The sequence below is a fragment of the Podarcis pityusensis genome (assembly GCF_964106645.2).
Source record: "Podarcis pityusensis genome assembly, chromosome: 4".
Lineage (NCBI taxonomy): Eukaryota > Metazoa > Chordata > Lepidosauria > Squamata > Lacertidae > Podarcis > Podarcis pityusensis.
The window spans coordinates 19663868-19689109 of record NC_138027.1 but is presented as its reverse complement, the minus strand read 5'-3'; the positions used below and the strand labels follow the sequence as shown (position 1 = coordinate 19689109).

The 25242-nt window shown below is 42.9% G+C and overlaps 1 protein-coding gene and 1 long non-coding RNA gene across 9 annotated transcripts in view; both read right to left on the bottom strand.

Moving 5' to 3' along the window:
- The window catches only part of YAP1 (Yes1 associated transcriptional regulator), an 80577-nt gene extending 55555 nt beyond the window's left edge, over positions 1-25022 (bottom strand). For 2 of the 8 annotated variants that reach the window (XM_081002185.1, XM_081002187.1), the window contains exons 1-2: positions 24182-25017; positions 16956-17200 (exon numbers count right to left, since the gene is read on the bottom strand). In XM_081002185.1, coding sequence (XP_080858311.1) covers positions 16956-17200; positions 24182-24511 — 575 coding nt within the window. In that variant the 5' untranslated portion in view covers positions 24512-25017. Of the gene's footprint in view, positions 1-16955; positions 17201-24181 lie in introns of all 8 variants that reach the window. The other 6 variants (XM_081002191.1, XM_081002189.1, XM_081002192.1 and 3 more) reach the window with 6 other exon arrangements.
- LOC308476589 lies at positions 11495-14989 on the bottom strand. The gene is made up of 2 exons (XR_013985985.1): positions 13384-14989; positions 11495-13296 (listed from the first exon to the last, which is right to left on the bottom strand). It is a non-coding gene; the product is annotated as an uncharacterized lncRNA (long non-coding RNA).
- Positions 25023-25242: the final 220 nt, after the last annotated feature.

Here is a 25242-nt window from a genome sequence, read left to right as displayed (position 1 = left end):
ATATATTTAGATGTCATGAAAGGGAGATTAGATAAGTTCAAGAATAAGTCTATTGGTCATGACTATGGAGCCTCCATTTCAAAGGGTGTATATCATCAAATCAAAGTTTCCAGGCAAAAAGGGTGGAGCTGTTGCTTGTGGCTCCCAGAGGCACCTGGTTGACCACTGTACAAAGCAGGATGCTGAAGTAGGTGGAGCTTTGACCTAATAAGAAGAGTGCCACTGGATAAGATCACCCTTCCTCAACAATCCTCATGGCCTGCTGTGTGTTCAACAGTGCTAGTCACACCAAGAAAGTCATGAATGGCGGTGGCACAAGAGTTGTATTGGCTGTTCTCCAATGCTCTTCCTCCCAGGTGTTTGCCAAAGCTCAAGCGGGAATGTTTTCTAGAGGCAATGTTTATTCTGGCAGGCATCTTACGTCCAGGGATGGGCATGGGGTTATCAGCAGTGTTTTCTGTGATTTACAAATGCTTTTATTTTCAAATGTAGTAATCTACCTTTACCTTATCAGATTGAATTTTTGTGCGTTCTTTCCCACTGTCTCCTCTTACCCGACACTCATATTCAAACTATACCAAACAAGTTTGCAGCTGATGCAATATTAATGGTCTGCATGCCTTCTTCCCCACCAAACATGCACAACTTTATCCAATAGAAGATCTCAAGATTTTATCAACTTTAGTTATATCTCAACTTAATAACCTTGCCGTTGTCATACTATTAGCTTGTCCAATCCTCTTAAGAATTTTAATGGCTATGCTTTTCCGAAAGACCACAATTAAATTCAAGTTTATTTGCCAAAGGCAAGTGGTATGAATACCAATCTGAAGAGCCAGCAACTTTCCTAAGGTCTCTTAAATGTATTGAACTGCAAAGTTCAGTGAACAATTTGGTTTTGTAGGAGGTGCCAGACAGCTTAAAATGAAACCCAATACTGTATGGTGGTTAGAGGGTTGGACCACAGAAGTTCAGATTTGGATCCAGTTAGCCTTTTATTGACGTTCTCATCCAGTTTATAGTGGGGAAGGATGGACTGAGACGTAGCAATGAGATGAGGACTTGATTTGTCAATGCTTTTGCCCATCTCAAAGTAGCTTTCCAATAAAAGCTAGCTTCTGACTAGGTCATTCCCAAGGCAATACAAAGACATAAATTCCAGTATTTGTCTCCAAGATCCAAAATTCTCACCATATCCACTGGGACAACCTTTGAAAAACAGCATTCTAATTATTTGGTAAGCGGTTTCCCTCAATTTGAAAGGCTTCTGTGTATCTATTGTTACTGAATTTTATGGCTGAGCGTTATTATTGTATTTATATAATGAACTGCCCTGAAAACACTAAAGATACAGGTTAGTAATTTAATACAGTACATTTACTCCTTCCGAAGTACTGAAAACTGGACAGTGCAATTACATTTAAAAGAACTTTTACAGCACAGGTGAATGAAATGCTGTCTTGCCTTGGGGCAAACCAAGTCCTGGACATGCCTGAACTATATTTTTCAGTACAGCCAAAGCATAAATGTTTTAGGTGCTTATTTCAGATAAATGGATGGGCTCATAAGTAGGCCAAGGGAGAGCCCTAGACTATAGCAGTGCCTAGTTCTATACCATGACTAGGACAGAGGCATTGCACTTGGAGGTCTCTGTTCCTCAAGAAAGGAAGAAGCGATGAAGGAACAGAAGCATAACAGCTCCTCCCTTTTGGCTGCTTGCATTTCAATGGTTGTTTGGAGAAGAGCAGGAAGAGGAGTCATATGTGGCTGTCAGGTAGGAAAACCCAGCTCTGCCAAAACACACCAAGGGAGCCCTGCCTCTCTTTGGAAAATCTGGTTCTGTGCGCACACCTGCATGAATTCCTGTTCTTCAGAAAACAAATTCCTGTTATTCCTGAAAGATGAAAGACGTTTCCTTTAACAAAATGTTTTAAATGAGTCTTCATTTATTCAGCCACTTGCAATTACATTAAATGGTTGCCAATTGTGAAATCAATGCAGGGCAGGAAATGTTTTAAACAAGACTTGTACTGTTAAGCATTGGTCAGTATCGCTGAAGCAGTCAATTTCTATTTAGGGTATAGCAAGTCCTCAATTTACGTGGGGGTAAATTCTGGGGGCCCTCTCTAAAGCCAAAATCAATGTATAATCAGAACACACTGGGTGCAATGGCAGTTGGCATTGCCAAAGTCTTCCCGCCTCACCCCCCCGATGCTAGCCCCCTTTTCAATGTTGCTAAACAAGTTTTGCCAATTGTGTAAAGCTAAATATGTGTAAGTTGTGAGCTTACTGTATTAAGGTTTCCTGTGTGAAAATAGAGGGCGAAATTATCATTATCACTATATAAAACAGCAGGCATGTCAGCTTCAATAAATTAAAGGACCAACGAGACAATAAATTAGCTCCATTTCTGTGCTATATCCATCTCTTTCTAAGATGCCCTTGACAAGGGAACTTATTCAAAATGCACTGGGCTTTTAAATAAATTGGTTGTGGCACTCCTGAGAACTCACCTCTTTGGGGTTTCACCAAACAGCTGAAACCTCTATTTTCCATCTAGTTGAAAAATATTTTGCCAAATTCAGATCCTTTGCTTTTGGAAAATTAAGTCTTCAAGTAAGTGACCTTGATTTGCTGCTATACAAGGAACCAAGAAGGCTTGTCTCAACTTTACAAAGACATAATGTTCCAAATTTATATAAAGGTTCTATTTAGTTCTGCAAATGACAGTTCCTTACACCAGGGACCCCCAAATTTTGCCCGGTCTTCATAGTCAAGTCAAAATTTGTGGTCCCTGGAGTCCCTTCCCTTCTGCACAATTCTACGTATGTTTACTTAGAGGCAAGACTCACTTCATTCAATGGGGATTACTCCCAACATATTGGAGCATACTGTTTTGTTTCCAGCTTCACACAGCGAAGCACAGTGCAAGTTCAAGAACTTGCAAAATAAGTTTGCATAGCATGAATTTCAAAAGGACATTTATTTAAATATTTTCCTTTGGTAATTTAAGATGTACCGTGAGACATCACATTGCTCATAAAACCATAAACCAGATGAAAACTAACCGGTTTAACTACTCTTGCTCTCTAGCTACGTTGGGGGAGGGGTTGGAGAAGAAAATAATGAGACAGCAGGGTGAAGGGTTAGAGGAGCAAGTGCCATGATTTATAACCAACTCTTGTTTGCCTCTTGGGGAGGTCAAGACCTGAGCAAATAAAGGTGCTTCCATGGCAGCCGTATAAAGTTGCTAGAAAGCCCTCTGCTATAGTATTTGGGCAGCCAGAGACATGAACAAACAATTTCCGTTCTTTAAAGGAACAACATCCTGTTTCACAGTTGGAAGTTTTGATTTTCCTGTACAACGAAACCAACCTTAGGGCCAAAGTACACGAGTCAGCGACAGACTGGGGTGGGATATCAATTTTATAGCAAAAGGGAAATCTGCAGGGAAGGGGGGGTGAGCCCCCCTCCTGCACCTACAATTTAAATCTCTCCAATTGAATATCAGCTGGTTTGAGGGGGGAAACCTAATGGTAGTGGTTTTAGCATCCCATCAAACATTAACTCCTTTTGTTTTGGGGCAGGCCTGGGTTTAAGTAAACACATTTGCAGCAATTGCTTTTAGTCTGGCCTTAGAGCAAATGTAAGGAAACTATGGCCCTACAAATGCTGCTGAACTACAACCATCAGCTCCAGCAAGCATTTTTCCATGTACAGTGGTACCTCTGGATGCGAACGGGATCCGTTCCGGAGCCCTGTTCGCATCCTAAGTAGAATGTAACACGCGACTGCGCGTGTCGCATTTCGCTGCTTCTGCGCATGACGTCATTTTGAGCGTCTGCGCATGCGCGAGCGGCGAAACCCCAATGTAACGCATTCCGTTACTTCCGGGTCGCCACAGAGTGTAACCCGAAAACGCTCAACCTGAAGCATATTTAACCCGAGGTATGACTGTACAAGACACCCCAATGTATAAGACAACCCCTATTTTTTTTAACCCTAAATTAAGAAGTGGGGCCAGAGCCAGAGCCCGAACCTGGGCCACCCGCACCAAAGCCCAACCCCGAACCCAGACCACCAGTGCCAGAACCTGAACCAAAGCCTGGACTGCTCGCACCAGAGCTAGAGCCCAAACCCTGTGCATTCACCATCCATGTATAAGACAACCCCCAACTTTTGACATTTTTTTAAAGCAAAAAAAGCACTGTCTTATACAGTGGTACCTCGGGTTAAGTACTTAATTCGTTCTGGAGGTCCATTCTTAACCTGAATCTGTTCTTAACCTGAAGCACCACTTTAGCTAATCACTGCCGCCACGCTGCCGGAGCACGATTTCTGTTCTCATCCTGAAGCAAAGTTCTTAACCCGAAGTACTATTTCTGGGTTAGTGGAGTCTGTAACCTGAAGTGTCTGTAACCCGAGGTACCACTGTACACGGAAAAATATGGTACATCTTTGGCCTGCTGCGGTGACTATTTTATCAGTTTGTTTTATATCAGTTTGCTTGTGTTTTAAATACAATGCAAACTGCCTTGAGAACTTTTAATTAGTAGGTGGGGTATAAATACTCCTAAATAAATAACTAAAATCATCGTCACCACTACCTTAATGAAACAACTCTTTAGCATGTATTTATTTTCACTTATCAGCCACCTTGGAGGCCTGTTATCAAACAGGAAGGTAGGGTTTATTTTAAATGAACAGAAGTACACCACCACACGCTGCCATTGACAGAAAAATCAACACTTGTTTCCTAGGACTGCCCAACTTTGAACTATGACATATTATGCTTTTGTGTTTCACCATGTGACCTATATGCTCATAAGTATATCTGCTTAAAATCCCTCCTTTCCAATCTTCTTTTTCCAGCAGCTCTGCACGTAGCAGAGCACTCACTCCAAGGATGTTATCAGTGTTTTGTTTTTTAAGCTGCAGTGCGGTATTTAGCATGTCACTCTTGCCTTCAATGCCCACCCACCAAGCTGCCAGCGCTCCCTTTCTCTCATAGCTTTGCCTCAAGAAGACTAAGGCAAATAGCCAGACACTCCCCCAAGCTCCCTAGACAGGACAGTTATTTTGCAAAGCTGCATTTTCCACACCAGCATTTCAACACCGATTTCTCTCAGCAAAATTTAAGTTTTCGGATTACAGATATCTTTTGCTCTATTTGTATCCAACAAGAACTTTACAACACAAACATTTGCCTAGTGTCTGCTGATTTAAAAATGTTTGCGATTATTTGGCAACTGCTATACAGTCGTACCTTGGAAGTGGAATGGAATCTGTTCCGGAAGTCTGTTCGACTTCTAAAATGTTTGGAAACCAAAGCACAGCTTCTGGTTGGCTGCAGGAAGCTCCTGCAGCCAATTGGAAGCCGCAGAAGGCCCATTGGACTTTCGGCTTACAAAAATAGTTCACAAACTGGACCAGTCACATCTGGGTTTGCGGCATTTGGAAGCCAAAACGTCCGAGAACTAAGCTGTTCAAAAACCAAGGTACGACTGTATTCTTGCCATCAGAACTGAACCTACCAAAGTCTCATTGTGTCAAATAGATCCTTGGTAGCAGGACTATGCCACAAATATTACTCTGGATTTCCAAGGATTTCCAAGTAGTATACCAACTCTGTGGCAACTGGGACCCCTTGATCTCCAATTTTGTATCTCACTCCAGGAATCTCAAGGCAGTGAACATAGGAATTCCCAAATAATATCCTATCCAGGCCTTTGACAAATTATTGTCTCAGACCAGCCAACCTCACAGAAACATTACGCAACTGAAACACAGCTCCTTATTTGCCTGCCTGAGCACCTTGGAAGAAAGGTGGCAAACACAGATGCAGTGCTTTCTTTTCAGAGGGTACTCAAGGGTATGTAGTACTGGCACCTCTTTTTCGTTGTTAAAAAGTGTGGCACTTACTCAAACAACTTCATGGTGGGTACCAGCAAAAAATAAATAAAAGCACTGCACAAGTGCATATGTGAATAGGAGTGTGATCATATGAGCAATATGACATGATTTATGTTCCCCACAGAGAGGTGATGTTTAGAAGCCACATGAGAATTTACCAATCTCACCAAGACACTAGGTTTGGTGGCACAGTCAGAGCTCAATGCACTTTGCATACAGTCTATACCAGTATTCATCTTCTGTTTTCACACAATCCAGTACTATGTACAAGTAAGGTACAACAGAGAAGTCACACTAGAGAATTTCAACCAAGTGTCCAAGAAATAAAAGGAAAGGCAAAAAGCAGGGTAGATGTGCAAGCTGCCCAATAATTGCCCATAACACACACACACACACACACACACACACACACGATGAAATGGCAACAGTTGGCACAAGACCAATTAGCAACACATTAGTACTGAATATATGAGAAAGTCTGTCCATTTTGAGAACTACATGAATCTATGTGGTCAATACACCCATAACAAAAACAGGAGCAATGCTAAAAGTGCAATTCATCTGTCTATATCTTCAGAAGTTGGCACACATGCCTTCAGAAAGAATGGGATTTGCACCAGAAAAAGAACATTCAGGACCAGATTGATCTATGAACACCATACCAACTCAAGTGAGCTCAGTTTTTAAACCGAGTTGCCAAATAAAGTTTCCCTCTGGTCACTTTTAATACAGTCAAGTCTGTATATTTGTACTTATCATGATTCTACAGTATGGTCAGCGCAATTTAAATTTTTTACTTGTATGGTTGTTGAAGTAAGGCACGTGGGCAATAACTAGTGGACAACATTGGTTGCTTTGGAAGGAAGGGCAGGATATAAATTTAAGAATTAAATGAAAATGCATGGTCAGTGTAGTACCTGACTCCCTACTGAATTAGCAGAAGCAGAACTGTGTGAAATAGTAAAGTCTGAAAAATGAATAAATCATTAGTTTGCTCAGGTAAGAGAATCAACAATGTCTCATTGGTCCAAGGCATCTTCCCATTTGTTCCTCTAGTCCAGAAATGTTTATTCAACCTGACAGTTGTTCTCCATGGACCTTCGAACCACCTAATCCTTTTCATAGGAGGATACCATTACCCGAGTTACGCTAATACAAATTTCCAATTTGTGTACACAGCATAAACTGCCCCTAGTGACAGTCTTCTGTCCTTTTCAGATACAAACTTACAATTTTTGCGTTTTGATTTTATGAAGTTCTTGTGAAACAAGCCATTCTGTTTTCTTAAAGGGGCAATTATCACACATTTTGCCTTTGGCTTGCCCAGTTCATACACTGAAGGCATAACACACCTAGCAACCTCATCCGGGTTAAGTTTTAACACTCGGGTTGTGTCAACATCCCCAACAGCACCCACAGATACAAATTGAAAACTTGTGGCCAGTTCATTCAGGAAGCTATACAACAGCTGAAAGAGAAAATAGGAAGTTGTTGACAAACTCCTTGGAAGAGCAGTTTCCTGCAGAGAAAGTTAACTACAGAAGACAGCTGGGGTGATCAGTAACAGTTTCCTCAGCATGCGGCATGATTAATGAGTGTTGCAAGAGTCTGTACAGGGATTAGATGCAGGAGTCTATGACGTCAAACCATCCAACTTGCTTCTACTTAGAAGACACCAGCAAAAGCACACCTGGGGAAAAAACAACCTCTTCAAGATATGGGTCTGCAAATCATCATCTGCTGCTAATTAGAGCTTGCTTTTTTGTCTTAAAAGATGAAGCCAAACCCCCACTTCATAGTTCACTGCAATGTCAACTTACAGCTGGCCAACAGGAAGCATTTCAAAAGCAACACAGATGTCTGTTCTGCTTGCCATTTGCATGGTACACGGGCCCATTCCAAACACTCTTCTGCCAACACCCAGACACTAGAGGTACAAACCCCACCAAAACGAATGTGAGCTCAGCAGGACAACATTTCATGGGTTGCACTCTTAACTACCAAATAGTGAGCCTTGGTTAGCCGTTCTCGCTTTTAATTCAACTGTAGTCGCGACCACAAAAGCAGTTCTCAAGAAGGTTCGCTACAAAGTCTAAGCCAAAACTGTCCAAGGCTCCTTAAGCCTAAGAGCTGCCTCAGGCAGGCAAGGGTTTGTGGAGTCAACAGAAAGCAGCCAAGCGCCTTGCTCTTCCTGTTCGACCACAACTCCATCCTGTCTGAATTAAAACTTTCAAAACTTCGGCATCCATGGGGTGTACACACTGACCTACATCAGCATACTGGAAAGATGAAAAAGATACAATACGTGAGGCGGTACCGTGGAGGAACAGGAAGCTTCCTGTTGTAACTGCAACACCCAGTAGTAGCTCTCAGAAATAAACACTAACACCTTGCAGCATTTGCTCATCAACAAATATGTCAAAAAAAGTAAAGGTGAAGCTGGTGAAATTTCACAGACAGGTGATATACCCCCCCAAAAGTCTGGCCCTTAAGGGAAGTGGAGAAGTTTGCTACGTGGCACTCCCCCACTAGGGCCAGCCAACACAATGGCTAAAATATGCAGCCTTCCATTTTGCACTGTTTCCTGGTGCAGTCAAGGCACACAAACACATCTGACTCTCTTCTAGCAGCTCTCTGGCCCTACCTTAACTTTGCAGAACTCTAATACAAAAGCCACATCTGCATGCTGGAGGCAAAAATAGCAAACAATAAACCAAAAGATGCCTTGGGGAGCATGGAAATTTGAGCAGAGAAACAGCTGAAAGAGGGGCTACCCTAAACTCTTTAGGCATTTTCACACAATGCAATTTATCCCTCTGAACTACTTTTCTACCCACAGGGGGAAAGATACTGCGCAGCTACTCTGCTGAGAGCAAAGCATCCAGGCACTATTTGAAAACGATGGCCAGGAGGTATTTTGTTTCTCTTCAGTAGTGTCATGGCAAGATTCACTCTCTCTCTCTCATCATTTAATAAATGTATTCGACTAATGTGGGATTAACTGAATGACATTAAGGAATTCATATTTAGAATTCATAACGAATGATACTGAGTTGATGGATGTTTTGAGTTATACAAGTTAAGAATTAACTGAACAAAAAAATAGAATCACAGAATAGAATTGTAGAGTCGGAAGGGACCCTGAGAGTCATCTCAACTAAAGCATTCTTCTATGGAAACATTTTTTAATTATCCTAATTATCTAACTAAGTGAGATAAACCTATTACACTGGGCAACAATTTTTTACTTTTTGAATGTTGTCTAGATTTCTAAAACTGATTTAGGGTATTTTTGAAGTGCTGAATCAGGAAATGGCATCCGTTTCTCTCCATCAGGTCAGGTTTACTGTAAACTGAATGGTGGGCATTGATAAAGGTAAGTACACGTAAATTGCATGTTGCTTCACCATTTTTCAAACTTCAGGGCTTCAACTTCCGTTTCTTGGAACTCCTGGAATGCTCAGCGGCAGGGAGGTCTCTCTTCAGAGTCCAACAGTAGTCAGCCATCATGACTGCGTCCCAGCGACCCTGATACCTGGTCTCCATCTCTTTCATGTCCTGATGGAATCTCTCCCCCTGCTCGTCACTCATTGAACCCAGGTTCTCAGGAAACTGGTCCATATGTGAAAATAGGTAGTGCATCTTGACGCTCATGTTGCAGCCCAGGTTTCTGAAAGCAGTCAGCATGTTGTTGACAAGTTCTGCGTAGTTTCTGGCCTTATTGTTGCCAAGAAAGTTCTTCACTACCAGAACAAATGCCTTCCACGCTTCCAGTTCCACTTCGTTCATTGAGTTTCCAAACTCTGGATCTCTGATGAGCTGACGGATCTGAGGACCGTCAAAGATGCCAGCTTTCAACTTCTCCATGGTCAATCCTGGAAAAGCCTGGCACAAGTAAGTGAAGCAGTAACCATCCTTGTCCAGAGCCTTGGTGAACTGCTTGATTAAGCTGAGCTTGATGTGCAGCGGTGGGAAGAGTATTCTGTCTCTGTCCACCAGAGGGTCGTTGATGACGTTCCTTTCTTTGCAAGGCACCAATTCCTCCTGCACAGGCCAGTCCTTCTTCATGTAATGCTGAGCACGGTCCCTACTATCCCACATGCACAGAAAACATGGGTACTTGGTGAAGCCAGTCTGTTGTCCCAACAAAAAGTTCACCATCTTCAGGTCAACACAAATAAACCACTTATGCTGATCATAACCAATTTTCTCCAGCACATACTTCACTGCTTCATAGTTCTCCTTCAGTGTACTCGAGTGAGCCAGGGGTATAGAGGCAAACTGGTTGCCGTTGTATAGCAGAACACATTTCAGTGATCGCTTGCTGCTGTCAATGAACAGTCTCCAATCTTTGGGTTCGTACTGTGGCACTCCAAGCTTGAGCAGAAGCTGTGCAATATCTGCACAGTACACCAAGTGCTTCTCTTCCGAGAAAAAACGGAGGTACTCTTGATGCCTGTTGCGGAAGAAGCTGATGCGAGCACTGTCAGAGAGGAGGTTTTTTTCCTTCAATCTGGATGCCAACAGTTCAGCAGAGTCCTTTGACAAGCTGAGGTCGCGAACTAGATCATTCAGCTCCTTTTGGGAAAATGGATGTGGAGCATCATCTTCAAGAACCACTTCTTCATGTCCTTCAACACTGGAGGCATCTTCGTCACTAACGTCAGGAAGTTCTCCGAAGATAGGCACTGGAATTTCATCACAATGAGCTACAGGACGACGTGCTGATTGAAGATCAGTATACTTGAGGCTGCTCCGGTTCTTTCTGTTGATCCCAGTCACATCAACAGCGCAGAAGTAACAGTCAGTGACATGGTTTGTCGGCTCCCTCCAAACCATGGGAATTCCAAAGTTCAGACTCCTCTTGCCATTGGTCCACCCACGTAGAGTCTCGGTGCATGCCTTGCACACCATGTGTGGCGCCCAAGCTTCACACTTCATGGGGCAGCTGCCCCATTAACTTAGTTTTGATCCCCCAACTTTATGCTTTGCTGCACCGATTTAAGGAAGATTTCGAGGTTTTATGACTTCAAACTGATCCCTTTTCGACATAATCACCCAGAACCATCAGACCTGAATACTTCTTGTCATTAAAATAATCATTTCCAATCAAAACAATTATTCGACATGGCATTTTACCCCCACCAACTTCTTCTAAAATGCTCCACACAAGCGTACATGTGAACAAAAACGTTAAAAAATGACATGTGGTCATACCTCAAAAACTTGACCTGATTGAGCCAAACCAATGTGATTTTTGGATTCAGCGCATCAGATTCGTCCTAAATCAGCTGAAAAAACGCAGACAACAAATTTGTTGTTGACCAGTGTTATCTATCAGGTTAGTCTAAATTTGAGGCGCAATCTACTGCAAAGCTCTCCTGCACACTCCCCATTAAAATAAATAAGCCAAACATGGCATTCCAATGGGAGTGTACAAAAAGGAACTTTCCAATCGGTAGTGCTAAGCTCTTATAAAAAAAGAAAACTATATTGAATGTGTAGCATCCTATGCATATTGAGATGTTATTAGCCCTGAGAATCTAGTGGTCTCAAATCAAATAATTGCTTTAAATCAGTGTTCATTAATTCAAAGAGTTTTATTCCCCCAGATCTTACAATTCACGCTGTAAGGTTCTGATTCTTTTGACAACAATTTCCAAGAGTCATTTAAAGCACTATCAACATCATGATAGCTGGCTGAATATAGTAGTATTAACAGAGATTGTCACATAAGAAGTATTTTGAAAAAGTTTAAAGAATCCCACTGAACCTGATACAATATTCTTTTTTCAGTAGTAAGACAATAACATGTTGTTTTACACATAAGTAACACATCAGACACAGGTTGGACCCATTGAAATCAATGACTACATTAGTAAAGTCCACAATGGGTCTACTCTGAACAACCGCAAGTTACAGCATGTTTAATTGGGAGCCAGGCATTAAAATTTTAAGACTTTTCACATTATTAATAGGTTTGTTTATATTAAACATGTTTTAACCCATATTTTGGGATCAGTAGGTCTGCTTTCATTAAACACATTTTAAACATTACTGCGATTGCAAACATTTTCTCGCAACTTGTCTGGAAATATTTCTGTATAGAACATTTGCATGCCATCTCTTAACAAAAAGTTACTTGTGTGATTTACCGTAAGATGCTTCAGCTAGAAAGATAACTGTGGTGCTATTTCTAACAAGAGAATTAACTTTGTACATGATTAAGTACTGTCACCTGCCTGTTCGTTCATGTGCCATCACTGTTTGTCATGAGCAAACAAACAAGCAAACAAATAGTTAATTACACCACTATTTCTGGATTTCATTTCAGATGCAAAGTGACAATATCTATGGCCCATTTTTCTTCCAAGATGGAACCAAAGACAGGATACCCTTATCCAGCTAATAACCAGTCTCAGACTTGCTTATCTTCAGCAAGTCTTGTACATCTTCAAAATCATGCCCTAGGACCAAAACCACCATCTATCAGCAATTAAAAACTGGATACCATGTGTTACCTGTCTCTAGTACAGATGATCATCACCAGTTATGACACTGCATTGGCAGACAATCAATACTCCATGCTAACTGTTCATTTACTTATAACTTAACAGCATTTACAAACACACAAACTGCATTGATTTCTGTTCTGCCAGAACAAATGAAACAGGCTGTTAGGTAGATTAATATGGTGCAGTAGCAGCTAGGCCAAATTGTACCAAAAACTGGAGATTAGTTCTAAACAGTTGCTTTCCATTTTCCATTTTAACTTTCGTCTGTCCAGCCAGCAATCAGGTCTCATTAATTCTGACGGTCTTTTTAAAAAGCTACTAATGCTGAACCTGTACCGATTAACATTCACCAAAAACCAAGGCTAGAGCCATGCACTGCAGGTGTTCCCAATCTTGAGAAGAAACAGTACTTTTTCTAAACAGTATTTTTTCTATCCCGCACTGACTTAACATTAGGCAATACTGCTTTTTCAAAGCACACCTCTACCCAACCACTTCTTTCCAGTAGGAAAGCTACACACTTCTTCCTGAACTGTGCACGCTTTTTTCAAGCAGTCCACAGGGAGCAGCAATGAACTATTGCTGGATCTTCCAGCAGTAATGCAATATTAAACTGCTCTTGGTCAAATGTGAATCCTGAAGTCAGAACAGGAAGCCAAGTGTCAGTGAAGAGCGCCCACAATGAGGTTTCAAGTGGAGTATCAGAAAATAAAAAGAGCCTCCATATAACGTATTATTTGTCTGCTTGCTTTGTCAGAGGAGCCATTTTCTCCAGTAAAGAGGGCATACAACCCGGCGTGGGAGAGCCAAACATGTAGGTACCATAGTGCTGCTTCTGAACAGAACTGCAAAAACTGTACACACAGCTCTGTCACTTTCTCTAACATTAAGGACTACCCTGTGCTAAACACCAATTTGTGCAGACTTCCACTACCAATCCTAATTGATTTGGCACCAGCGACAATATCATGGTCAGAATTTGGAAGAGGTGGAAGTATGAAGGAACGAGGAGAAAGAAAGGCAAAGCCTCTAACTCACGTGATTGAGAGGCTGATTGTCAAGATTAAAAAGACTTGCTGTAATTTAATGTGAGCGAATATTAATTTTAAAGTGCTCACATGCGCACATTCTCCCTCTCTCTCTCTATATATATATATTCTGTGTTGCAGACAATGAGAATATTATCAGTTGCATTTCTATCAGCTGTGGTTTAAAAAAAAATACTACAGCTTTAAGATGACTTCATGCATTTATTTCTGCTAAAAACAGAACTTTCAAAACAAGTTATTCTTTAAACTTAGGTAACCTAGGTTACAAAGTAGTAAGAAATCGTTTTACACAGAACAGTGGGTCTGGTACATCTCCACAACACACAAAATCTATATAGGAGTGTCCATGTTGTTGTTCTTCGGGCCTAAGCAGAACTTTCAGAACTGTCCTCAGATTCTCCCAAACCACAGCAGCACCCAAGGAAAAGCAGAAAGAAAAACAATTTATTAAGCTGTTTAAAATCTCCCCAGATCAGCATGTGACCCAGCAGGGAGAGGTTCAAAAAAAAGCACAGTCTTTATTTTTCTTCCTAACAACCTGGTTTGTTTCTACTCTTTCCCCCCTTCAAGACACATCCTTCACAGCTAGCAGCTCTTTCAATCATTTACTTTGGATGTCTGCTTGAGAACAAATGATCTTGCTCATGCAGATGAGTTTGCCAGACTTGTGTGTACTTTCCAGTCTCAGGCTCTTTATTGTCCTTATGGAAACCTGACCCTTTGAAACAGATACCAAGAAAAGACCAGTGAGAGAGGGAGGAGATCACTCATAGGAGCAGGAAGACTTTTCTGTAGCAATAATAAAACTGTCAAAAAAAATGGCCATGATCAAACTGTTCCTCCGCTTTCACCTAAATCTGCATAGGTTGGAAAACCAGTTACACAAAGGCTTAAGTTCGTTTTTCTCCTCTTTTTAGAGGCAGCTCATTTTTAAAAAAGGACTTTTACTGAACTGTCTACTATGCGGTTTCCAAGTCCTATATTCTTGAACTGAATTAGATAAACGGGGTGGAAATCAACACTACTTCTACTCAGGGTAAACTGACTGAAGTTAGATATGACTAACTTAGTTTGGTTAATTTAAAAGGGTCTGCTCTGAATAGGACTTGGCTGAAAAGAACCCATAGACTGCAACCCTAAGGAAGAAAATCCATAGGAAGATCTGCTAGATGCTTGGGGTTAGGATCCAGTGGATTTCTGGCTGAACTGGGAGGCAGCCAGGCTACACCACTGTAACTTCCCCAACCTCAGTTCAGCTGGGGGATACATTGGTTTGTCTCCCCACATGCGGGCAGCATGGTAAGACCTGGAAAGGGGCCATGGTTGGGGCAGGACCAGAGAGGGGAAACTCAGAGCAAATCCTAAGCACATTCAGTTTGGTCACGTGACCTGGCAACCCACAAAAAAGTGGGGTGTAACTGAAACACCGTTTTAAAGGCTTGTTTACCTTCTGCCAGGCTTAGCAGAAGCCCCACTCCTGAATTGAATTTGGTACTTTTCACTGCCTTGCTGTACACATAAAAAAATTCCTTCCTGTAGCACCTTAAAGACCAACTAAGTTAGTTCTTGGTATAAGCTTTCGTGTGCAAGCACACTTCTTCAGATACACTGAAAAGTTTTCAGTGTATCTGAAGAAGTGTGCTTGCACACGAAAGCTTATACCAAGAACTAACTTAGTTGGTCTTTAAGGTGCTACAGGAAGGAATTTTTTTATTTCGACTATGGCAGACCAACACGGCTACCCATCTGTTGCTGTACACAATCATCTTGTGTATAGGATTGCTCCCAAAATACACTTGAGTTGAAAATAATTACTGCTAAAATAATATGAATTGAGAGGGTACCTTATACTTAGTATGTTTTTGTGTACCCCACCCTTAGACAATTTGCTATAGGTAGTGATATAGATTGATAGATGATAGGATAGATGATAGATAGATAGATAGATAGATGATAGATAGATAGATCAAGCCAGCCAGCCAAATCAGACCATTGCTCCATCTAACTCAGTATGATCTTCCCTAATCTGCAGCAGCTACTCGGGGTTTTTATGCAATACTGTCTCTCAGACCTAACTGGAGATTCCAAAGATTCAAGCTGGAACTTTTTCTGCTACAGCCTTGCCCCATGGATCCAACAATGCGATCTTATTTTAAATACTTCAAAATCTACATGCCACCTTTCTTCCTTACGGCAGATGTCTAAGGAGGCCAACAGGAAGAATTAACGACTACAATCCTTAATTTTTCTTAAGGAAAGGCAATGGAAAATCTGATGAGATGATGCTGTAAAATGCCCACACGGTCTTAAAACACAGGGCTGTTATTAACGCGCACTAGATCCATGCACTGACTTACTCTTTACTCCCTTGAACACTGTCATTTTCCCCAATAACTACCTGGTGTTTTTATATTGCTTACTGCACAACAGCTTCACATTCATTATCTCAGCAAGCCTCACAAGAACCCTGCAAAGCAAGTCAGTTTCATTTCCCTATTATGAGCCAAGGCTTGCTGAAGGTCACCAGACAAGTACAGGCTAAGGAAAGATTTTTAGCCCGGTTCCTTTGCTTCACAGTTCACTTTCTTAACCACCATGACATTTTAAAAGTGGTATGGCTATCACAATAAACCATGGTTTATCGTGAAAAGAATGAACTGCATTAGATGGGTGGGATAGAAATTTCTATATAAATAAATATGTTTATGGGAGCAGTAATGTCAAATGATAGGGTCTGATCAGGACGGATTAGTTGTGCATGACAAGACCTGCTTTAATGGAACTTTCAGAACCAGGCATCCATGAGGTCCCATCCTGTCCTACATTCTAGAGGTATAGAAAGTATGCAGAGTCAGCCTACAATCAAGTGAGCATATGAACTTAAAAAGTAGGGATGGGCAGACCTATGGCCCATAAATTAGTTAAACATATCTACAAAATCATAGCTTTCAAAAAAAAAAAAAAGAAGTGCTCTTCATTATTCCAGAGAAGTCGTGGTGGCAAAAATACTGAGTTTTAACGAGGGGATGACCCTGACCCCCAACTCACACTTTTGCTGTTCCTAGTTCTATATGAAAGTATGAAACTACCTTATCAGCCCACTGTTACTGTCTCTATTGACTTGCAGTGACTCTTCAAGATCTCTCACCTCTGCAACCCCAAGGTCCTTTCTAACAGAGACTCTGGAACCTTTCCATTGTGAAACACGTATAACAGAGTTGCAACCATTCCCATATACTATCAAAAGTCTTGCAATACTATGTGTTTATTAGTGATATGCAAATTGCTTAATTGCATAAAGTTAAAAGTACACAATTATTTTAAAACTGACAATACAATTTTCAGCATGACCCCACACTGTCAAACAAGGATATGGCCTTCAGATGAAGCACAAGGTATTAATTCTACCAGTTGTTGTTTCTTAAGCACAAAGATTTGCCGCTGCCGCCACCTCCCCTTTCCCGGTAATTGTACTTACTTCAAAAAATATCTCTGGCCAGAAGGTGTCTTTGCCATCTCCCAACCCGGTGGTAGGGGCACATCATCAGGGATTTCAAAGGATGACTGGCGGAGATGTTGAGAAGAAGGTGCCGCTCCAGGAACTATGCCGGAAGGGGTAAGTCCCCCTGGAGAAACGGTTCCCAACTGCAACGATGCTGGAGAGGAGTGGGCACGGACATGCTGAGGTGTCAGAGCTCCTGCTGTCCCTGCATCTGTACTGGCCTGCAGAATTAAACAATTCCTTAAGTCTGTGATGTAGCCAGGTACCCATTATTGTCAACTGTTTCATCTAGAAACAGTTAATCTGCCCCAAGGACAGGTGAACGCACAGGGCAATGTGACTTCCAACACGTAGAGTAATAACCAAAGCTAATGTCGAAATGGGCATAAGACAAAAACGAAATTTTATTATTTCATACACAGGTTTTTTTTTAAGTCCATGACTGCAGATGCAGTATTGGAATTGGACCACTATCTTTTGTGGAGGAGAAAGCTTTATAACCAGGTGAGGAACTTGGTGTCCAGCAACAACTGGAGTACTATAACTCCCATCAGCCCCCAAAAGTCCATCAGCTGAAGAGTCACAGGCTTCTCATCCCTGCTTTATAAGAACGTTTCTACTGAATGGTTTTGTTTACATGTACATCTTTTAGAATTTACAGATATCCCTCATCTCTTTCTAATATCAATGTTCTGTCCTCTGCCCCCCCCCCCGCCCCCATTGCTGTCCCACATCTTTATCAAGGGCTTCAGAGACAGCTGTGAAAGCTGTTTAAATGGTCTTACAAAATGGGACAAATGAGGTCCACATTGCAAACAGTAATACATGTCTGGTTTTGCTAAAATGTGTTCCAGATGACAAAAGATTGGGGGGGGGGGGGGAGAGAGAAAGCATGATTTAAAGCAGGGCAGGGCAAATCACTCTTTTTCTCCAGGCTAACTTTTCTCCTATTACTGTATCTCCGAGGCAGAACTTCTCAATGCTGCCATTTTAGAATACAGCTGGAGATACAATCCTCACATCCCTTCTGTGATGTGATGGGATTCTACTGTAAGTTGAACAGAGTGGTGTCTCTTAAACTGCCAAGATACACACACAAAAAAACAACAACAGAGGGCGAGCCAATGAAGTCGTACCCACCGAAATCAACACACTTCATTAACTATCGATTCCAATCGGTTGACACTGAGCATGACTAAGCTGGATATTGCCCAGAATGGTGTTCAGTGGTCATTGCGTGTTCTCAAGGAACTTTGCATTGCATTGCAGGCAGGCTGGACAAGGTGACACTTGCGGTCCCTTTCAACTCTACAATTCTGATTCTATTATTTAGGACATTGGCTGCAGCTTGGGAAACTGGAGACTGGAGTACAACAGGTAGAAAATATGGATGATTAGTTTGGGCCAGGCTTTCCTACTGAATCACAGAGGCTGATGTTGCAGATCCCCTAATCTCTTCTGCACCTTAGGAAGGCTATGAAGCCTGAATTTGCACAACTCACGAGAGTTTATTAACCTAGGTCCCAGCCCAGCCTTAGACTGTAATCCACACCCAGCAACTGCCAAGTCCTTTACCATCAGCCTAAGTAATTCTCAGTTTGTGTTAATATGCTGAATTACTGTCCACCAAGATCTGAACACACAGACATGAAGCTTTTGACAACCACAGACACCTAGACACACAGATAGCTTTTATGCATTTTATGGTGCATATAGATGTATGTCTGGAGAGCTTTAAGGCCCAAGGCATGGAATTAAGTACGCAGTTCAATGTGAAACTGTTTAGGCAAGTATTTTAGCCTTTTGTATTCAAGCAGCACACATGGATTACACTATACAGCTATCTCCATATGGGAGGCAGCTCAAACGCAGATTAATGCCAGTTTGCAAATAAGTAAACCATGATAAAAACCACTCTCGTACTTGAAGTTAAAGATGGTTTCGGTACATAGCTAATAACTTTTCTTCTGCAATTGTCAGGGGAGTTTGAGATATTGGACCTACATGGAAAGTATGTGATAAGCCTGTACTACGTTAAAGTTCAAAGGCAGCAAAGCAATCATCTCTACTTGCAACTCTACAACTTCAAGTCTAGGCTTTTTTCCATTTAATATCTGTCAAGTGAATTAATGTTTGGGTAAGAGCTGTATGCCAAGGTTCAAGCAGACTTTTTTTTTTAAGCCACACACAAAGCCAAGCCCCTTTTTAAGAGAGGTTTAATAATGGAAAAGCTGACATAATTGGTCACAGAAATATCAGAAGCAGTTGCAAAATAGTCACTTCTGCTGGCTGAATAGATGACAATAGCTTATGATGAAGACTCAAAATATACTTCTCATATAAAAAATCTTTAAGAAAAAGAACCAATTCCAACTCCCCTCCCCCTCAAAAAAAAAACAACCACACAGAGAACCCATTACTGTAAGTTGCCAACTTATTAACTTCCATCTTGTCTGTTCTAATATTTAAATAATTATCCATAGGCTAAACTTATTCAGAACCCAACATCTTTTCAGAAAACTTTTCTCTGGAAGTGTTTATGGTCTGCAAGACTATGGCCTCAACACCTGGATTCAAGCTTCAAGACAGCAAACACTCCACATTACAGACATCAAAGTGTCAACAGTACAATGGCAATACCTCCAAGCCCTGACATTAGGAAGGTTCATGCTAATGTCATAGGAATATGCTGCAATCTAATGCTCTTAAGGCACAAAACTGGCACAGCTCTACATTTAGAAGTTTTTGGACACTCACACAACTCCCCCTCTCAGTACACCGGTCAATAGCAATTACGAGATCAATGTCCATTTGCTTTTCTGTGTGATTAAGTTCCAATATCATTTCAGAGGCTTTAAGCCTTCTTCTTGCAGCAAAGGCAAGAACTCTGCTTAGGCGATAGCTAAAAATATTGGTGTGGCGAAAACAGGCCTTGGAATGATATGGGGGGGGGGGTGCCTTATCTAAAAAGCGCAAAATTCAAGGCTTCCATAGCTCCAACTCCTCCTCCTAGCTCAGAGAGAAATGACAGACTTTCCACAATCCTGGGAAGAGGGAATGGGGGATAAGTGTGGTGTGGTGATTAGGGGAGTCCATCAGGACCCGGAAGACCAGGGTTCAAATCCTCCCTTAGCCATGAAGTTCACGGGGTAACCTTTGGCCAGTTACTCGTCTCTTAACCCAACTTACTTCACAGGGGAAAGGGGGAAAATGAGGAGGAAAGAACCATCTGCACAACCTTGAATTCCATGGAGAAAACGTGTGCTATAAATGTAACAGTAAATATAAATAATTAAAAAGACAAAGTGCAGGGAATGCAATATGCAAGTGGGCAAGACAGGGGAGTTAAAGCCCCCTCCCCTACAAATTCCCTTAAGTTAAGTAATAGGGAAAAAACGGAGTTGCCGCAAGCATCTTAGAAGGCCTTAGAGCAGGGGTCAGCAACTTTTTCAGCTGTGGGCCAGTCCACCGTCCCTCAGACCATGTGGTGGGCTGGACTATATTTTTTTTGGGGGGGGGGATGAACAAATTCCTATGCCCCAGAAATAACCCAGAGATGCATTTTAAATAAAAGGACACATTCTACTCATGTAAAAACACGCTGATTCCCAGACCGTCTGTGGGCCGGATTGAGAAGGCGATTGGGCCAAATCCGGCCCACGGGCCTTAGGTTGCCCACCCCTATCTTAAAGGATGGCATAGTTCCTCCCTATTGGGATAAGGATTAAAGGTAGCTCAAAGGAAGGGATAGGAGAGAACTGCTGCCATCACTCCCACCTCCCCCATTCACAAACAAGTGGCCAGGAAAACAAGCAAACAAAAAAAACAGATTAGAGGTAAAGAAGAGGGAAGCTGGCCTGAACAGCTCCATCCAGGGATTTATGAGAGTATAAAATCGGAAGGTAGGTCAACACTTCTTCACAAGCAAAGACAAAATGGAGGGGTGTGAAGCAGGTCTATAATAGGCAAAAGTGAAAATTTCCTCATAATGAAGAACTCTGGAAGAGGAATGGAGGTGGGATAAAGAGAATAATTATATGCTGGGAAGTGCTGTGGAGAGAAGGGGGCCACCACCAAAAGTACTTCAGAGGGTAAAAATAGGTTTCCGAGCTCTTCTAGAAAGGAAATTATCTTCCATCTCCTAAAGCAAGGGACGGAGAGAAGGAAGTTTAAGCACTGCCAAACCACTACACATCATTTTCCTAAATCCGACACTGTCTACTTGAAAATTTAGGATCATTAACAACTGCACTCCACCACCACAAGCTCAGAAGAACTGTGGAGGAAAGGAAAATGAAAAAAGTGATCACTTTATAACAAGAACCAAAAGCAAGGGAACAATATCCACCTATATAAGCACCAAGGCCAAGCACACATTCAAGAGGAAGAAGATGAAAATTGCATTTTGTGCGGCAGAAGCCCAAGAAGGGGACTGAAGTTTAGGATCCCAAAAAGAAAGTAGCAGTGCAGGGGAGAAAGCAAGACTCTACCCTATCTTTCCTCCTCCCCTCATAAAAGTGTCAAACTAAAACTGGGGAAATCAGGTTCAAACCCCCACTTGGAAATGACACTCTCACTGCCCAAACTTGGTCAAGTTACTGGCTTGGTCCTTGCCTAATATTACTTCATGGTTTAAACAAACTCGGGTTCTTTGAATGTGCAAGTTCAGCAGGTTAACCATCATTGGATTTCTACCAACGAACAAAGCTGTGGTTGGCTTAGCAACCATGGCTTGTTTTAACCCATGTCTGAACCCAACAACCATGGTTTGTTTGGCCAGCCCACACCAGACACTCATGATGCTACACTGGCATGTGGAAACAGTAGCTGGAAAACAAGCCCTCCTGGGCTCCTTTGGGAGCAAGAGCAGGATATAAATTTAATAGCTCAAATACAAACCAAGCTTTGGAGGACAAGCAATGGTTTGTTTGCTCATCTGTAAGAGGACTCACATTTGGCTGAACAAACCGTGCCTTCGCAATTATGTGCAAACTGTAATCACTCTCTTTCGGCCTAACTACTTCACAAGGTTGATGCAAGGAAAATATTGTGGTTGGGTAAAAAACCATGTATGCCATCTTAAGTTCCTTGGAGTGTAACAAAGTAATACAGTGGTGCCTCTGGTTACGAACTTAATTTGTTCCGGAGGTCCGTTCTTAACCTGAAACCGTTCTTAACCTGAGGTACCACTTTAGCTAATGGGGCCTCCCGCTGCCACTGCGTGATTTCTGTTCTCATCCTGAAGCAAAGTTCTTAACCCGAGGTACTACTTCTGGGTTAGCGGAGTCTGTAATCTGAAGTGTTTGTAACTTGAGGTACCACTGTAAATCCCTACAAGAAGCCACAGGCTTCTAGAATAATTATGAGATAAATTCTTCTCCCCTTTCCTGAAAAACTAGGAACGGGTGTTGAATACCTCAGACAACTGCAAGGAAACAGAAAACTATGAAGTGCTTTTCATGTAAATAAAAATAAAAATCAGTAATTGAGTTTTATTATTGTTCTGAAAGAATACACATACACACTCTGGGTGCGTGTACGCAACTTCCCAACAAGCAAAGTAGTCATAGGCGGGTATTTACGTCTTTAAGTGTCAGATACACAGGATCAAGCTGCCTGGAAGTCACACCCTCTGACCTGGAAACCCTTTTCCTCAAGGCTCAGGGCTGCCTCACCCACAGCATTTTTGTACACTCAAGTAGGAAAAGCAAACACCTGTATATACAGTTGCACATGGGAAGAATACAAGTGTTCATTTTGCTACAGAAGCTCCATCTCTTCAAACCTTCTTAAGCAGGCCCTGAAAACCTATTTGTTTGCTGTGGCTTTATGGTAATGAGATTGTGAAATATGTGGTGCTAGTTTACTGTGGCTGTACTGTAGTTTTAAGGTTTTACTGGGGACGATGACTGTAGTTGTAAGACCACTTACTGTGTTTAATGTACTTTTGTCTACTTGCTACTTTCATTTATTATTTTTGCTCTATATCTGTTGGGTGGACCCATGTACCTTGTACGTTGCCTAGTGAGTTTCTTTTTTAAAAAGCAAGATACAAATCTAATAAATCAATACATACCTGCACCCATCTATTTAGCAATATATGGCAGCTTCCTAATGTGTACACATGGCAAAAATCCAGGTAAACATCAGGCAAGTGTTCAATTCTGAATAACCCCTCCCCCCCCACAAGAAATACAAGAAAAGTGTGTGTAAAGGCTGTCATCAGGAGGCAAGGCTACACTTGTTTTTACCTGAAAAGCAGTATGTAACTGCATCTGCCCATGATTCTTCTCCTGGCATCCTTAACTCTGGTTTTCCTTTCCTCCCTTTATTTACCCTGTTGTGTCATCCTCTGTCAGCATTTAGACTGCAAGCTCCTTGGGGCAAAGACCTGCCTTTTTTCATCCATCTTACCCAACGAAACATCACTTGCAAATGTTAGATGATGATGATGAAGATGATGAAGACGGCGAGAGACAATGATTTATTTATTTTTTAATCATACTCCTACCAGTATGGTGCAAGACAATCTGCACTGAACTCTGAAACACAGTATATCATTAACTTTGATTCATGATTTCGTACACCCCAATGAAACACAGAACTCAGGTCATAGGCAAGGCTGCTCTACCCTTCCCTTCAGGTAGCTTGACCCATTGAAACGAAGTGAGATTTACTTCTGAGTAGACCCCTAACAGTGTTACACTGCAACAAAAAAACTATTCCCTATCTGGAGTTCATGGTGAGAAAGAAACGGGGGAGGGAGAAAGAGAGTATGTTGCTACTATTGTTCTTAACCACTTTATTCTTAAAATACAGCCTTTTCCATGCAGCCCATTCAAAGGCAGCCGACAAAAGTTTATGGAAATTGAGATTGGGGGGGTGGGGTGTTTCAAGAAGTGGTGTGTGAGCAGAAGACAGCCCTTTCTCTACAAATAAATATAGCTATTACAGCTTTTGATCCTACCCATGTTTGCTCGCTTTTAAATGATTCCCACCCATTCCCCGCCGCTGTTTTTAAGACAGATTTTTGTAAGCCGCCTTGAGTCCTTGGGGGGGGGGGAGGAGGGAAAGGCGGGGCACAAACAAACCAAACTATTAAAAAATAAAAACAAGTTTTAATAATACCATAATTACCCCCCAAAAAATCCACCCACACCCAACAGGGAAGTTTCTCTCTCTCCCTCCCAAAACCAGCTCACCTGGCGGGAGTGGGCCTTGGGCTCGGGCGGCTTGAAGAAAGAGTCGGGCAGCTTCCGGAGCCTCATGGGCAGCGTGTGGGGGACGTTGGCGCCCTTGGGGTTCATGACGGCGTTGAAGAGAGCCTCCAGGTCCGTCTCCGAGTCGCCGCGGACGTGCACGATCTGGTGGCCGGCCGGGGGTGGGCCGGAGACGGCGGCGCCGCCGCCGGGCTGCTGAGGCGGCGGCGCCTGAGGAGGGGGCTGCCCCGAAGAATTGGGGGGCGGAGGAGGCTGCTGCTGCTGCCCCGGTTGCTGAGAGGCCGACTGCGGGGGCTGCCCGGCGGCGTCCATGGCGGCGGCGGCGGCGGGCTCCCGTCCCCACCGACTCCTCTCTCGCTCGCTCGCTCGGTCTCTCTCTCAAGCGGCCGCAGCTCCGCGCTCTCCGTCCCGCATCCCCCGCCGCCGGTTCTGGCTGCCCGCCCGCCGCCGCCGCCGCCTCCTCCTCCTCCTTTAAAAAGTTCCTGCGAGTTGCGCCTCCTCCACACGCAGCAGCGCGACGCAGCCCCTCAAACCAACACGGCGAGGAGAAGGAGAAGGAGGACTTTTATATATATCTCTATATATATTTCGGAGGAATCTCGTCCCGCGCGCCGCCGCCGCCGCCGAACTCGCGCACAAACACCGCCAAACAAAAGTTCTGAGACGCGCCCGCCCGAGCCAGCTCCGCCCAGCGAGAGCCCGCCCGCGCCGAATCCGGCGGGACTTTAACGCAGCCCAGCCGGCGAGGGTGGGGGGGGCGGATCCTCCTCCTCCTTCTCCCGCTGCTGGACTTCTCGCGCCCGACCGCGCTGGATTTTAGAGAGAGGACATTCTTTCTCTCCCCGCCCCTTCCAGTTTTTTCTCTTTTTCCCCGCCCTCACTCTACTTTTTATTCTACGTCTCCCCCCACCCCGCCCCCCCCCACCACACACAAACACGCAGCACCCCCGGCGTGGTCGGTGAGTTTTCTCGGTTTCACGCGCCCGCCCGCGCGGCTGTTTCCCGTCGCGAATGTTGTCCGGCAACCGCGGGTTTTTACAGGA